The sequence below is a fragment of the Culex pipiens genome, chromosome 2 (assembly GCF_016801865.2).
Source record: "Culex pipiens pallens isolate TS chromosome 2, TS_CPP_V2, whole genome shotgun sequence".
NCBI lineage: Eukaryota > Metazoa > Arthropoda > Insecta > Diptera > Culicidae > Culex > Culex pipiens.
The window spans coordinates 219880495-219896984 of record NC_068938.1 but is presented as its reverse complement, the minus strand read 5'-3'; the positions used below and the strand labels follow the sequence as shown (position 1 = coordinate 219896984).

General features: G+C 37.8%; 2 protein-coding genes across 3 annotated transcripts in view; one reads left to right on the top strand and one right to left on the bottom strand.

The window, feature by feature from the left end:
- Positions 1-181: 181 nt before the first annotated feature.
- Positions 182-16490, bottom strand: part of LOC120416701 (centrosomal protein of 135 kDa) — a 59666-nt gene continuing 43357 nt past the window's right edge. The window contains exons 5-8 of the mRNA XM_039578517.2: positions 3479-3604; positions 1671-1824; positions 1349-1455; positions 182-860 (exon numbers count right to left, since the gene is read on the bottom strand). Coding sequence (XP_039434451.2) covers positions 245-860; positions 1349-1455; positions 1671-1824; positions 3479-3604 — 1003 coding nt within the window. The 3' untranslated portion in view covers positions 182-244. The remainder of the gene's footprint in view (positions 861-1348; positions 1456-1670; positions 1825-3478; positions 3605-16490) is intronic.
- The window catches only part of LOC120416675 (uncharacterized), a 34871-nt gene continuing 27745 nt past the window's right edge, over positions 9365-16490 (top strand). For both annotated transcript variants that reach the window (XR_005605373.2, XM_039578494.2), the window contains exon 1: positions 9365-9944. The gene's annotated coding sequence lies outside the window, so the exon portion shown is untranslated. The remainder of the gene's footprint in view (positions 9945-16490) is intronic.

The following is a 16490-nucleotide window of genomic DNA, read 5'->3' as shown; positions in this document are numbered from 1 at the left end:
TCACTAACTTGAATGTCCAGCTCACCCTTCTCCGAGTGAGTCGAGTTTAATTGAGGGCTTTCGGATACTCGAGGATCACATCTTGAGGACACGACACTTACCGCACTGGACAGCGTGCTGAACGACTTCTGCACAGCGTTCAAATAAGACTTGATTCTTGTGGTAAAATTGAGTTATTTTTATTAATCGTAGTAAAATGGAATAAAAGTGGCAGTGCAACCGCTCGAGATTGTCGCTTAAATTACTAAAAAGTGGAATACCTGTTGTAATCGTCCTCCTCTCTCGACTGCACCTGCGCAAACCGATCGTCCGTAATCATGCGGCGCAGTTCCTGCAGCTGAACGCTGTACTCGTTCGCGGTGACTTCGCTCCGCGTGGCGCGATCACGTTCCTGCTCCAACTTCCGGCTGAGATCCGAAACCTGCTCCTTCAATGACTTCACCTGCTGGTTCAGCTGGCTCGTCACGATTCGCTGCTGCTCAACCTCGGACCTGCTGGCGGCCAACAGCTCCTGCAAACCGTCCACGGCCGCCTTGTCCCCGGTGGTCGCCAGCGTCAACTGTCGCTTCAGGGTGGCATTTTCCCTGTTGAGCTGCTCGCGAATGTTGGAGTGCTCGTTCAACTCCTCGTTCAGCTTGTCCTTTTGCAGGTCTAGCTTGTTACAGAGGTCCTTGGTCGCTTCGAGGTCTTCGCGCAGGTGTTGGTTTTCCTCCTTGAGGCAGTCCACTTCCGACTCGAGCGCAACAATGTTTGCGGACAGCTCGTTAATCTGCCTCTCGTATGTCTTAATTTCCGACTGGCGCAAGCCCACCTGCTCCTGGAGACCGTTGATGCGACCTTCCGCTTCCTGGAGTAGCTTTCTGCGCGAGTGGGCAGTGGCGAATGTTTCCAGAGGTGGAAATTCGTTTATTTTCACGAGAAGAACGGGAAATTGATACGGGAGAGAATGGTGATATAAGTATAAAAATAAATTGGCTATAAAACAATAAACGCTGGAAAAACTAATTATCTTCTACGGCTGTATTTATACCACCTACGAGGGAAGGACCAACCGTACGAGTGGACAGACAGGATGTGTGGGCGGATTAGAAGGAAAAAAGAGAAAAACCAACAACCACATAGTGTGGGAGAGGGCAAAAAGTTAATTCCGGTTATTTTCTAATTTATGACACCAAAGTGCAAAAGGGTTAGTGTGTGGTGCATCTCCAAGTGAGTGGCTGCAGCTCAGAGCAGATGCAACTCTTGTACGGCCACTCCAGCACAAAAGTTGCTGCCACCACTCACTGCTAGGTGTACAATAAAACATGGTGTTTTCTAAAAGAGTTTGATAACGGACGAGTGTACTCACTTGGCCTCAGCACTCTCAACTTCCAGCGTTTGGTTACTAACTTCCAGCATGTTGACGCCCTCCGACAGTGACTTGTAGTGCTCGAGCATCTCTTCACGTTCTCGTTCCTAAGAAGAAGAGTTGGGGCAAGGGTACAAATTAAAGTCACAAAATTAGCCAAATAAACAACAACTCGTTGCCCGCGAAAAGAAAACTACCAATTAAAATTAGACAAGTCTGTCTCAAGGAGGTTAAGATAAACACTCCCACCCCAACCAACTGTGCGAGCTGTCTCTATTTATAAAATCAACTCAACAGGGCGGCGACGCAGAAATCTAATTACCTTAACACACAGCAACTCCTCGGCGCGCTGAATCTCCTGTACGTACTCGCGTAATTGGGACTTCATCCGTTCCACCTCCTGCTGGCAGTCGGCGAGCTTCCGTTTCGTTAGCGTCAGCTCCGACCCGGCGTCACTCAGGTCGTTCGACAGGCGGCTGACGGGGAGAGAGGGTGGTTGAAAGAAAAAGAATGAGGTTGAATGCTAAGTAGAAGAGAATTTGAAAGACTAACGAGATGGACTAATGGAGGTGCATGGTGGTTCAAGTCATATGCAATTCTTAGACTAGCGCTTAAAGACGATTCATGATGCAGCATGAAATTTTCAGCTTATCCCTCCAAATTAAAAAAAAAAAATAATGCTGGTGCACCTCCAAGCTGAAATAAATACAAGTTTTCTTCCTAATTACCCACCCAACCCTTAAAAACGAAAAAAGTAACGTTAATTTTGATTTTCCCTTTGTGTTCTAATTGAAAGAATACATGCGAAACAATGAGGAACAGGTGGAAATATTATTTGAATATTTGTTTAAAATAAACTTCAAAGTTTTCTAATATTTCAGTATAAAATCTTGGAAAAGTCATTTTGGGGTTCTTACAAACATATTATGTGAATTATTAAATTATCTTTTTCTTGGCGGATGGGATTGATTTGATTTTTTTTTATTTTAAGTTTTCTTCGAGAATAAAACTCGGAGGAAGAAGAATTTGTAGACTCAATTGGTCAACCATCAATGGGAAGTCATTTTGGGGGTCCTACAAACATGTTCTATATAGATATAGACGATGGACGTGCGTTTGGTCATCTAAAAACCAAAACAGTATCGAAAATGATTACATTTCGATACAAGTGCTGAAAAGTTGAGCTTTTCAGAACTAAATTTGTGCTATAATAAACTGTTCAGCATTTTATTGTTCAGCAAAATCTGACTAATGAAAGATTTTTTTCTAAATATTGTCTTTTACTCCGTCAAAAACGTTACTTAATCCACCCTTAGGTGGTTGGTGCCTTCCTCACATTCGATAGAAAGGTCATTTAGTTACCAATGCAAAGATAGGTCACATGATATATTTGGACATCGTTTTCATCAAAATATCTGCGATCCGGCCTCCAAAAAGTGCATAAATAACACTTAAGTGCTTACAACTTTTGATAGGGTTGTCAGATTTTCAATGTTTTGGACGCGTTGGAAAGGTCTTTTGATTACCTGTTCAACGACAGGTTGCATGATAGATCCGGACAACGTTTTCATCATGATATCTGAGATCCGGCTTCCAAAAAGTACATAAATAACACTTAAGTGCTAATAACTTTTGATAGGGTTGTCAGATCTTCAATGTATTGGTCGCGCTGGAAAGGTCTTTTAAATACCTTTCTAAAAATGTATAACATGCCAGGTTTTCTTACAAAAACCACCCTTTTTACAATCTTCCGGACTTTTGTTAAAATCGTTTTTTTAGCATAACTTTTGAAGTACTTAACTAAAACGCATAATTTTTAATAGCGACTTATGGGACCCCAAGCCGGATCGAATGACGCCAAAACGGACAAAATCGGTTCTGCCAATGTCAAGATAATCGAGTGACAATTTTTTGATCAACATCCCACCACACACACAGACATTTGCTCAGAATTTGATTCTGAGTCGATAGGTATACATGAAGGTGGGTCTAGGAGGTCTAATTGAGAAGTTCAGTTTTCGAGTGATTTTATAGCCTTTCCTCAGTAAGGTGAGGAAGGCAAAAAGTTAAATGCATAACTCCACTCTACGCTTCGAGAGTTACGCTTAGTCAGCAGTATGTGATGCTTACCCGTTCTCTGCAACGGCGTTGTCGTGCGAACACTTCAGTGTCGCCACCTGTTTTCTCAGCGTGTCGGTCTCGGTGGACACACTGCGCAGGGTGCTTTCTTTTTGGATGTTGTCTGTGCTAGCGTTTCTGCAAGAAAAAAAGAAGGAGAAAATCAGTGGTGATTTAAATGACCGAGGAGTGATGAACTGAAAATGATAAAAAAGAAATAGTTTGAAGTTTAACACAGAAAGCCCATAATATTACCTACCACATATTAATTATTGTTTTTTAAGGTTGTTATTATCTATAATATTTCATTTCAAATCATAAATTTTTATGAACTCAATTAATCTGTCAGGGGTTCTGCTCAAAAAAGCAAAAGCGTTTATTGATACTGCCAAAGATAACTATAATTTCCACCAATTTCCCCTGTGCCCATCGTCAATCATTTTGACGAATCCATCGAGCTCAGGATATTATTCAAATTCCTTTCAACTCCACGTCCTAAGCCCGCAAAACAAAGGAAGCACGCATCGCATGCTCAAGAGGGATTTCCCAGCAGTTTATCCACCTTCGCGGTGGCGCGGAACTCCTTCGGAATAACTAATTCAATCAATTTTAATCGCCTGCATGCTACGCCACCGTAATGCCGCGATCAATGACCGAGCGAGCATCCAACCAAGTGCCACCACAAACCGTCACCACCAAGGTCAAAGCCACTTCCCCGTAATCTATTGCGCAAGCCTACAAACTTCCTGTCCTCGACCGTGGATCACGAAAACCGATGTCGTCATCGTTCGGCACGTCCAAAGTTGTTGTCATTGACATTGTGGCCATCACCACAACAGCACCGGTGAGCACCTAAAACCACGCGAAATCAATCAACCCAAGATGACGACGACGACGCCATGGGACATCAAGCGTTGCAAGTTCATTGCGAAAAAAGTTAGCGTTTTAAGCGGAGAGAGAGAAAAAAACGATCACGCAAAAAAACACGACGCGCGCGAACGTTGGCGCGTGGTTTGATCGTTATCATATTTGTCACATCGTTTAACGCGGACGAACGATAGTGACTTTGGAAGTGAGTAGCGGCTTCTGGTTCAGCTTACGATGGAGTTTGTTTATGCATGGCTCGTGTGACTGACACGTAATTGTGGCATATCAGTGCAGCATTGAACTCTGCGTACAATCAAAATCGTTTAAATTACGACATGTGCTTGGATTTAATCTGCAAGTGATTATGCGATTATTAGACGCACGATGAATGTTTTGAACAGCATTTCTAGACTTTTTTTATCAGGTCCTATACTGCCCATGTTCGCATAAATGTCCCATATGCAAAAACAGCAAGCTGAGAAAAACGCATTTGAAGTTTGTCCCATACATAAGGCTACGTGTTAAGTTTTCGCGAAAAAACTGGATTTCCTCCGGATTTCTACACACTAAGAAAAAAACGTGTAATTTTCGGTCAAATTAGATGCACATAACTGGAGCATCTAATCAGACCTAAATTTGTGTTAAATAAGACGTAAAATTACACGACCTACAATCATCTAAGTTCGTGTAAAATTACATTAACATACTGTTTGGTGGAGAATGATTCTAATAGGAATCTTGTTGGATAAAAAGAAACGTTTGTTTATCTGATGTTTATGGTTTTATTGCAACACATTTCAATTCATCACACTATTTCACTCACAGTCACAAATCGTCTTATTTTTCTTCCTCGCATTTTCACTGAAATTTCATCTATGGCTTTGTTCCATTAAAAATTTTCCGGCATGCCGTTTGTAGTGTGTTGGCCACACAACTGGAGATGTTGCCATGCTTGAAGGAACTCACTTCTTGGGCACTACGATTTTGGTCCAATTCGGGAAAATCCTCTTCAGTGGACAGAACTGGAACTGGAACATCGCCGATTTTTTCTTTGAACTCGATGATTTCGACATCCTGCGACAAACCGCAACGAAACGGAAAACGTCAAAACTATTAGTGATCTATTTGGCCACCTCAAGAATGCTTAAACTTACCTTTCTCGTAGATTTGAGTGCCCAAAGCAGGTCCAGGCCAGTAAAGAAAAAAAAAATAAGATAATCTTGACGAAAAACGCTGATGCAACAATATTTTTTGCGGCGTTAAACATGGCGAACGTTTTGACGTTTCGCCACTCAGACAAAAGTGTAACGGCTAAAGCGCCAACCTCCTGTGGCCGAATGGTTACGGGTTTCGCCTCATAAGCGGAAAGTCATGGGTTCTTCTCAGGGTGGCAGCCTTAGGTTTAAGTTCAGAGGTAGCAGCAACCGCATGAGTATAAAACGGTTGCTTCACGTGCTCTTCAAGCATGTGATCGATCTTGGGATATTCCTTTGCGCCTCTTCCCAAAATACTTTCCTCGTGTCTTCGCATGTAAATAATGCCCAGCCGATCGGTATTGCACTGCAGTCCAGTCGCATTGTCCAGATCAGAGCAAAGGGAACACCGCAAGAGTAGCACTGCAAAAAGACAATTGTCTTTACAAGAACCCGCGCGGCAAATAATAGCTGCTGGGAAGAGCTTGAAAAATGACACGTAAAAATTGTCACCGCGGTTCTAGCGATACATAGCGCACAAGGCACAAGGAATGGAGTTTACAGCATCTGGATGGAACAGCACTTTTCCTCTCAATAGGAACTGTGTTATAGATCTGGAAATGCTTAATAACAGTAAAAATGGGTAACACGATACAATAGTCCTTGTAATCAGGATTCCGTGTCTTAATACTCAAACAGAAAAAAAACGGCTAAAGCTCGTGAAATTAGGTTTCGTTTGATGTAGAATTACATCAAATTTGATGCTCCAGTTATGTGCATCAAATAAAACGTGAAGTTGGGTTATAAGTAATGTAATTTTAAGTTTCGCATGAGGTTATGGTATTCCAACGAGAATTTCGTCAGTTTACGTCAAAATAAACATAATTTTACATCAAATATACGATTACATGTTTTGGTATTAGGTTTAATATACGATCACGTCAAATGTAAAATTCCAAATTTTTTAGTGTGTAAAACAAAGTACTGGATGTTATAGGCTCATTTGAAAGAGCGCACAATTTTGAACCAAACTGCATCAATAACTCGAAATCGATGAAAATGCATATGGGACATTTATGCGATCAGGGGCAGTATACTGCCCACCATTGAAAAAATGGCTAATATCCACTTTTGGCAAAAACGAGATATTAGCACCAGGCGGTAAAGGATGTTCCAACGCATCTTCTGAAACTTGAATTTCATTAAAATAGTGTTCAGATTTGGCTGCCCATGCGAAAAACCAAACGGCTAATATGCCAGTCTTATGGCCTGACGAAGATTCGATGACAAACACTAAAACGCGTTTTTCTCGGAATACTTGATTTGGCATAATAGCCGAATTTTCAATTACGGCAGTATAAGGCTGGTACAAATTGTATTTACAGTTTTTGTTATTTTGTCAATTTTGTCAATTTTGTCAATTTTGTCAATTTTGTCAATTTTGTCAATTTTGTCAATTTGTCAATTTTGTCAATTTAGTCAATTTTGTCAATTTTGTCAATTTTGTCAATTTTGTCAATTTTGTCAATTTGTCAATTTTGTCAATTTTGTCAATTTTGTCAATTTTGTCAATTTTGTAAATTTTGTCAATTTTGTCAATTTTGTCAATTTTGTCAATTTTGTCAATTTTGTCAATTTTGTCAATTTTGTCAATTTTGTCAATTTTGTCAATTTTGTCAATTTTGTCAATCTTGTCAATTTTGTCAATCTTGTCAATTTTGTCAATTTTGTCATTTTTGTCAATTTTGTCAATTTTGTCAATATTGTCAATTTTGTCAATTTTGTCAATTTTGTCAATTTTGTCAATATTGTCAATATTGTCAATTTTGTCAATGTTGTCAATTTTGTCAATTTTGTCAATTTTGTCAATATTGTCAATTTTGTCAATTTTGTCAATTTTGTCAATTTTGTCAATATTGTCAATTTTGTCAATGTTGTCAATTTTGACAATTTTGTCAATTTTGTCAATTTTGTCAATTTTGTCAATTTTGTCAATTTTGTCAATTTTTTCAATTTTGTCACTTTTGTCAATTTTGTCAATTTTGTCAATTTTGTCAATTTTGTCAATTTTGTCAATTTTGTCAATTTTGTCAATTTTGTCAATTTTGTCAATTTTGTCAATTTTGTCAATTTTGTCAATTTTGTCAATTTTGTCAATTTTGTCAATATTGTCAATTTTGTCAATGTTGTCAATTTTGTCAATTTTGTCAATTTTGTCAATATTGTCAATTTTGTCAATTTTGTCAATTTTGTCAATTTTGTCAATTTTGTCAATTTTGTCAATTTTGTCAATTTTGACAATTTTGTCAATTTTGTCAATTTTGACAATTTTGACAATTTTGACAATTTTGTCAATTTTGACAATTTTGACAATTTTGACAATTTTGACAATTTTGTCAATTTTGACAATTTTGACAATTTTGACAATTTTGACAATTTTGTCAATTTTGTCAATTTCTTCAATTTAGTTTTTTTTTTAATTCATGTCATGTTATCATTATCTTAAGCTGGACTTTGGAAAATATGAAAATTTAGAAGTAACAAGCCGTCTGAATGCCGAATTAAATTTTCATACAAACTTTGACAAAGGTGGTATTCAATAATGTATAGCCATAGTTTGTTTTAAGAATGATTTCCGTTTCAAATCTGTTTTTGCAAAAATAAACAACTGAGCGTAAGATAATAAGTTTAATTTTTCCAGAAAATCAAGGATTTTTAGGTGAAAAAAATGTTTTCGATAGTTCATTTGCAACAAAAAAATGATTTTAATAATCTTCCAAGGTAAACCAAAAAACATCAAACTTGCATCAACGTTATCTGGTTTCCAAGTTGAGTAACGTATCAATTTCCGACTTGATTTCTACTTCCGAAGTGACCCTGTAACACGGAAACCCAATACAATAATTTTCACTCCATCCAAATCCGACAGGCAGGTAATTAAAATATTACATCAATTCCATACGAGCCCCAATAACTAGCAGGGCTTCCGATCCTTATTGTTACCGGAGGCCGTAAAATCATCGCCCGATTGAATCCTGCGTTAACCAGTTTAGCCGGCATAACTTTTCACTAATACAGTTTCTTTTACAAATCAACACCGCGAAGGAAGGTAAAATACGAAACGGTTACCACTGGTCTGTGTAAGAGGAGTTGCACGCAAACCCATATTCAAAAGAGCACCAATCAAAGCTGATCGATCGATAACACCACCAACCAGAGAAAGATTGAAGAGAGGGAGACTTGAACCACCGGCAAGTGACGAACCACCAAATCTTCAAATCTGTACCATTATGGAGCAATTACATCATCCAGCTGCAGCTTCATTGCAAGAAAATTGATGTCAACGCTGAAGATCCCCCCCCCCTCATCCTCGAAAAAACCAAACACTCATTAGTTTGCAGTGGCGACCTCTACGCGTCGCGAACTTGAAACTCGAACCTGGCCAATTAGTCACGCGCGGTGCTTAAACTGCGCACTGCTAGACCTCCAATAATCGAAACAAACAAAAACAACGACCACGCGGAGTCCATTAAACGTAGCGGAGAGCGCTCCTCATTATGCAACCGGCGCGGTTCTGTGTTCTGTGTACGCCAAGGACGCTTCCACACGATCAAGGCAAAGAGTCAACAGTTCGTTTCCTTCGGAAAGAACACTTCTGAAGCGGCGAATGCATCGTGCCGGTTCTCCGAGGTTCCTCCGGCGTTGGCACTCTCTGCTTTCGACTCTCCTTCTCTCATACCTGCATACGATCAAGGTGCGATCGCTCGATCTGCTCCGCACTCAAGGCATGCCTCTCACAGATCCCAAAACAGTCTACCAGCGTCGAGTCGAGTTAGTTTGTTTCGGTCTTTCGTTTGGTTCGGTTCGTTAAGGTGCAACGTGACTGGCTGATCGTCGCGAGCAGGTCGTTAAGAATTTTCAAGGTTTCCACTTCCGAAGTGGATGCGGAGGAGCTTCAATGAAAGGCAACTCCTAATTCAACGCGCATAGCGGATCGTGTGACAAGTGATTTGAAAAAAAAACGAGTGACACAAATCACACCGAGGAAGAATCCACTTAAGAACCAGCTCTGATTGATGGAGTCCTGAAACTGGTTTTTCTTTGTTCTGTCTGTACGGGCGCGTTACGCCTCCGAGGTTCTCCCCAAGTGTACTGTTGGTGTGTGTGAAGTTCTCTACTTCTTGGTCGCCGCTCTGCATGAAGACGACGAATCAATAAACGCAGTTCTAAGCCTAGCCTGGAAAACCTAGAAGAGGTATGGTGGACGGTGTGCACTTGCACTGCACCAACAACAACAACAACGCACCGATACACATCTTAAGCCGGAAGAGCACACAAATCAAGAGTCTACGAGCGTGTTCGAGCCAAGCCCAGCAGATCAGCATCTTTTCTTGGCCAGCTAATGTTTATGAAAACTGGTAGGTAGAACCCGGAAGAATCGCAACCTACAGATCATCCCCACACTGATTGCATGACATTTCTAGCGCTCGAACACGCTCAATTTTCAGCGAATCGCGCACATCCGCTGACCTTCTGGTCAGATTACGAGGCGGGTTTTCCGCCCTGCTGTTTATTGGAGGGGTTAAGACAAAAGACAATGGAGATCTTGACCAGCACGGTCAGTGGCGGCAAGATTTAATTAGTTGGGGCGCCCCCACTGACTGTGGGTATTGTAATGAGCTTTGAACGAACGGATGCTGTACACCGTTAGACGGAGCAGAACGTTGTGATTAACACTTTGAGAAGTATTGTTTTAATTACAGACGGTGAATTGCTGATTTTGGAAACTTTAGAGGCTTTAAACTATTATTGTTGTAGAATACTCCCAACAAAGAGAGCTGCAAATTACAAATCTTTTAAACTGGTTTATTAAAGTTTTAAAGCACAGGAAAAGGAAAAAAATACTAAATGTAATTAGTCTGAACGTCCATCAATTTTAAATGCCTTTGAGCAATTATTACAGAAAGAACAGATCTAATATTATGGTATCTTACATTTCTCGACTTTTTTTGATAAGGTCCTATAAACATATGAAAGACAATAGGTTATAGGACCTTTTCAAAAAAACCTCTGGATATGAACAACTCGATACAACTCGTACTTAAACCATTTTTTAATTTTATGAGTTTTATCCTCTTTTTTTTGCTCCCGAAAAGCTTTTTTTTTTATTTATTTATTTATAACTTTTTATTTGGATGAAACTTGGTCTATGCATTTCCTGTCAAAAGAAATCATTTTGCATTGAAAAGATTTTTGATATGAAAAATCTCGAAAATTAAAAAAAATCGTACTTTGGTAATTCATTTTTTTTTTTTTTTGATAAAAGGTTAACTAAAAACGTTACTTAATCCACCTTTAGGTGGTTGATACCTTCCTCTTATTTATAGAGTGATTTCAACCCTAAAGTGTCCATATGGTTTATGGTTGCCCTCAACGTGATCGCAGCATCTAAGAGGTCCTAATAAAAATAAGTGATGAGAAAAAAAAGGAATACCTACATACTTTTTGTCAGGATTGTACATACACCGCCGTGGGGAAATAGATTGAGGTTATGTTAATTCAGGCCATTTTTAAACTGCTTGTAATTTTGGATAGGTAAGTCAGATCTTTAAAATTCTTAATCCACAAGAAAGGTAATTTCAGAACCTCTCAAAAATATGTAATATGGCAGGTTTTCATGCAAAAACCACCCCTTTTTGCAAATTGAGAAATTTATATGCAGCAGTTTTTTAAGCATAACTTTTGATGTGCTTTACTAAATCTTATAAATTTAAATAGGGACTTATGGGACCTCAAGACGAATCGAATGAGGCCAATACGGTCAAAATCGGCTTAGCCAGTGTCGAGATATTCCAGTGACATTGATTTGGTACACATGTCTACATACAGCCAAACACACAGACATTTGCTCAGCTGGTGATTCTGAGTCGATATGTATAAATGATGGTAGGTCTAGGAGGTCTATTCAAAAAGTTCATTTTTCGAGTGATTTTATAGCCTTTCCTCAGTAATGTGAGGAAGGCAAAAACTCTGATTTTTTTTACGTGTGCCAATTTTTTTTTTTTTTTTTTTGGGTTCTAATCGTAACGTACAATTTTGCCCAAGGCACCGATTCGATCAGAAAATCCCTTCTAAAGATACAGAATTTCATAAATTTACCTAGGCTAATAATGCAAAATGTTGCATAATGTTTCATATAAATAACAAAAATTAAAATGCAAAAATCGTGAAAAAATTAGAAGAAAAGATCCTTATTAATTTTTACGTTTTTATGTAAAAGTTACAAAATGGCAAACCATGTGACGTTTCATTCAAATGTCCTTAACGACGTCTCTCAAAAGAACAGCGCAATTACCAAATCTGCAGTCATCAAGGCCCAACAACAATTTAACAGCTGTGGCTAAAGGCCAACACCAAATACTGCATGCAGCAGTCCACCAACTCTCCGGATGCCGGTTATTATTCAACCCCTTCTAGCCACCAAGCCAAGTCAGTGCCAACGAACCTAACTGCAACCAAAGTGGCCAAAGTGGGTGCCGGGCGCGCGCGCGCAGAAAGTAAACTTGCTAACCTACATTTCTAGATCTCTGCGCAAAAACGAAATGCAAACAAAAACGAAAGGGGCACCCCTCCGCCGCACTCTCAAAGCCCGCATGTCAACTTCAACTATCCATACCACGTGCACGGTTGTCTCAAACGAATAGCATACACATTTTGTAAGTCACCTTACAACATTTTCAGCTGGCTTGGCCAGCTACCCTACTGACCAGAGCCACTTTGGTCCACCGCAGATCGGACAGGTCTTAAATTTCAGCATCAACCAGTTTTGCCTTCTCCACACCTCCACACCTTCACAGAAGAATGCAGGCAAAATGCATTTCCAGCTGATGGATCTCTCGGCAATCTGTGGATCTAAGCCACAAACTTCTGTCATGATGACAAAATCCCCCCTTCCAACCTCCCCTACTTCTTCTTTCTATGCACACTAAATGATGATGCAGGGTTAAATCACACACAAGTCGTGATTATGCTGCAATAGCACTACACCAGCAGAGTACAAGAAAAAGAAGGAAAAAAATCATATTTGATAAAGAGCCTTGTCGCGCGGGAGTGAATAGAGCTTGAAGGTGCCAACCAGCCGAAAGGTGCCCCCCCACACCGATAAATGACATTTCGCCGCAATTGCATAATTCTATCTCGGCTCAAGTCTGACTGTACTGAATCGCCGTTTGCTACTAGAGTGTAGAAGTATAGCCAAAAGGCATCTATAATCGTTTGGTGAGCAACTACCTACTTCTTCTGGCTGCTGCTGCTGCACTGCCATTAACTTCTGTACTGGTCCAGTACGGGGCATGATGAAGACCATGGTAATGATTGTTATTCCAATGGGGGAGGGAGCTTTTGCACCTTTATTTTAAGATTTGATAGGTGATTTTTCCGTTGTCGTCAATTTAATACATTAATGTTGAGCAATGTTAATAAAACTGATTATTAGAAAAATGATGAAAAAATGAACCACAATAAAATGAAAAATAAACTGAAACGATATTTTTTTATTATTAAAAACAGGTAATGATAAAATCTCCACGATTAACTTTCAAAAGTTAAAGATCCCTTCTTTTCTTGGAACCCAGAAAAAAAAATTGCAACATTATTTATTTCGTTTTTAAACCATTCCTATTCGAGCAAGGTATAGGTTTTACTTTTAGCAAAAATATCACTTCTATTTGCATAAATAAAAAATTTCACCGAAAAAAATCGTCGAAAACTCGCACTACATCGTTTTTCAATTATTTAATTTAAAACATGTTTGTGAAGCTAGATAATTATTTATAAAGAGTAACTTTTGGAGATTTTAGCCAAGCATAAATTCTAATATTGATTTCTTTTTCAATTTTTTAAAAAACCTTTTTTTTACTAAAAGTTGATGTTAAAAAAATGTAAAAAAAAATCATTCTGGTGAACAATAAATAAGAAAAGAAAGATTAGTAATCCCTGTATATATTTAAAAAATACAAATTAGCTAGGAATCAAGACTAACAATTCAAAAGAGCATATATTTGGATTTTTTTTTAATTGTGATTTCAAAATAATAAAAAACTGATGATCATAGAAGTTTGGACCATTAGTTGCTGAGATATTGACATTATAAAATGGGGGGCTATTTGAGTAAGGCCCAATCTTCAATGTTTGTGAGATAAATTTATAGAAATTTTCTAAACTTTTCAAAAATAGATATTACAATAGATGGACAATTATAGACCCTTTTTTAAATCAAACCAACTTAAAGCAGCCTTATGTCGAATACGGTGCACACAAACAAAATTTCATTGAAAATTATGTCAAACAAGTAGAAAAAATTTTTATTTTTCCATAAAAAATCACACTTTTTTCAAGAACAAACATAACTAGACGACACTATTTTTAAAGTTGTAGGCTCCATGAAACATATTAAGAGGCAGTATTTGTAAATATTGCTCGGTTTGTTCTAGAGGTCGTTGGATGTTGTTTGTTATAGAAAAATCAAAAAACTATGAGAAAAACTGCGATTGGCCAAAAAGTTAAAACCGTAGGCTTATAGTCCATGAAATTACCTATCTTTTGACCTAAAGGAGTATGGGTGCTGGAGGCTGTTGGAAAAAGATATTAAGTTTTTAAAAAATCAATTTTTAACATAAATTTGCAAAAGCTAAGAGAAAAAGTCAAACCAATCTGGATATCTATGACTCATTTTGAAATGCTTCAAAAGACCTTTCGAATGCATCTAAGAGAGTTGGAATTGATGAAGTTTTACGGAAATGCGAGCAATTTTAAGATTTTTTATGTTTTTTCGACCTTAAACTTCAAAGCCCGTTTTACCCTACTTCCCTTTGTCGTAGAGGACTCATATTTGGAGCACCTCGATACGACCTGTTACACATTGGTGAACTCGCTCTTAAAAAAATTAAAATAAGTTGTTTTTTCCGTGTATCTTCTTTCTGAATAGTCTTCATCAATACTTCCAACTTTGCTGAATATACCAAATCGATCAGGAAATCCATTAAAAAATACACATTTTCGAATAGTTACGTAACATTTTTGTAAGGACTGCTGCCAAAATTGTATGGCTGACCAGTAACACAAAATGGCCTTTTTGTCGCCACTAATTGTTATCGAAATTTAAAAATACGCAAAATTGGACGACTTCGCAGAAAATCTTTAGAGAATACTATTCGGCCTTCGGACTTTTTTTGCAGAAATTCAAAACACTCTGGAGACTTTCTTATTAATGAATCTTGAATTAAGAAGGTGCAGACATAAAATGTTGGACAGTGTCATTTTGTTTTTATCCCATTCTATAGAATACCATCCTCTAGAATTCCATTAGCCAGATTGAACCATTTGTTAGATTTCCATTCCCTAGAATAACCCAAACACCAAAATGTGGAGGGGTTACACAATGAATTATATCCCAGAAGTGTGAATTTTTGTTGTTTTATCAGAAGAAATAACGTATTTTCAACAAAAAATGGGAAATTCATAAAGATTTACCCTTCTCTTGGATAAGATTTGAAGATATCAAAATGAATGGCAACGAGAATAATGAAACTCATAGAGATTTACCAATCTCTTTAAATATTTTTTTTACATTTCAGAAAGGGAAGATTTTTTTATATTTTACCTAGTATTATAAAATTCAGGAAATGCATAGAGATTCACCCTTATACTTATTTTTTATGAGATTTGAATGAATGAATTTAATTGTTCTAAAGACATCAAAAAGGGTATATTTGTACGCGATTTATAAAATTCATAAAGATTCCAAGTTCTTTTTAATAAGATCAAACAGAATGGTATTTTTTTACGAGAATTATGAAATTCGTCGAATTCAACCTTTTCCTTTAATAAAATTATAAGATTTATTTTTTTATCAAGTGTAAGAAGGGTAAATCTTTTTGAATTTCAAAATTCTCATAAAAGTTTACGCTTCTTTGGTGAAACAGTACAAACAATATTTCTGGGGAATGGTGCTGTCTGAAGAAGCCATTCTGGCGAATGGATTTCTGTGGAATAACATTCTGGAGAACGGTCTGTTCTGGGGAATGGCATTCTAGACAATTGATTTGTAAGGAATGGTCATAAACCCTTTTTTTGGCATAACATTCAATGTTTTAGAGAGATTTGAAAAATAAGAGATGATTATAGATTTACTTCTACAAGGTCTACATTTTTGTGAGTTTTTTGCCATAAACTCGGCTGTAAACAATTAAACCAATTTGAGAGATTTTTCAAATGACTTAGGAAAGTGCTAAATGGCATAAACTCTAAAAACTTTTAACAAAAAGAAAAATCTTGTTTCTGTTCACCGTGTACCAAAACAAAATTAAAAAAATATTGCCGAATTGCATCATCCTCTTATTTACAGCTAATATTTTTGCAAATGAGTAATTCTCGCTGAAAGTGGACCACTATTTACACAAGGTGCTCAAAAATCAAAAGCAATGTACTTTTCCAATAGCCCCCACCAAGTTATGAAAGAAACCATGTTTGGTTGGTTGAATCTGTCCTCACCTCGGCGCCACGAAGCTAAAACTTTTTTTTTAATTGGTAATTTTTTGACTTAGGCGCGTCTACAAAATTGCTAATAACTTTGCAAAACTTCAGCGAACCCTTGATGTTTAGGGGTGTTTTGGAAAGGAAATGAGCAGAGCTTTCGAATGCACTTGTCAGAAAAATACCGTTCCATACATTTTTTAGCCATAAAACAACAATGTATTTTTAAAAGTCATTTTTGAAGGCCGGCGCCCCGCTTTATCGAAAAACTGACAAATCCATTCGAAAGCTGAGACGATTTCACATAAAGGATCAATAAATCTAAGGTGTATGTTCCTCCTATCTTTTTTAATCTAATTTTGACTCTGAGAGCGCAGCGCTCCGTTCGTATTTCGGGCGCCCAAAATGTTGCATTAGCTTGCCCCAATTTA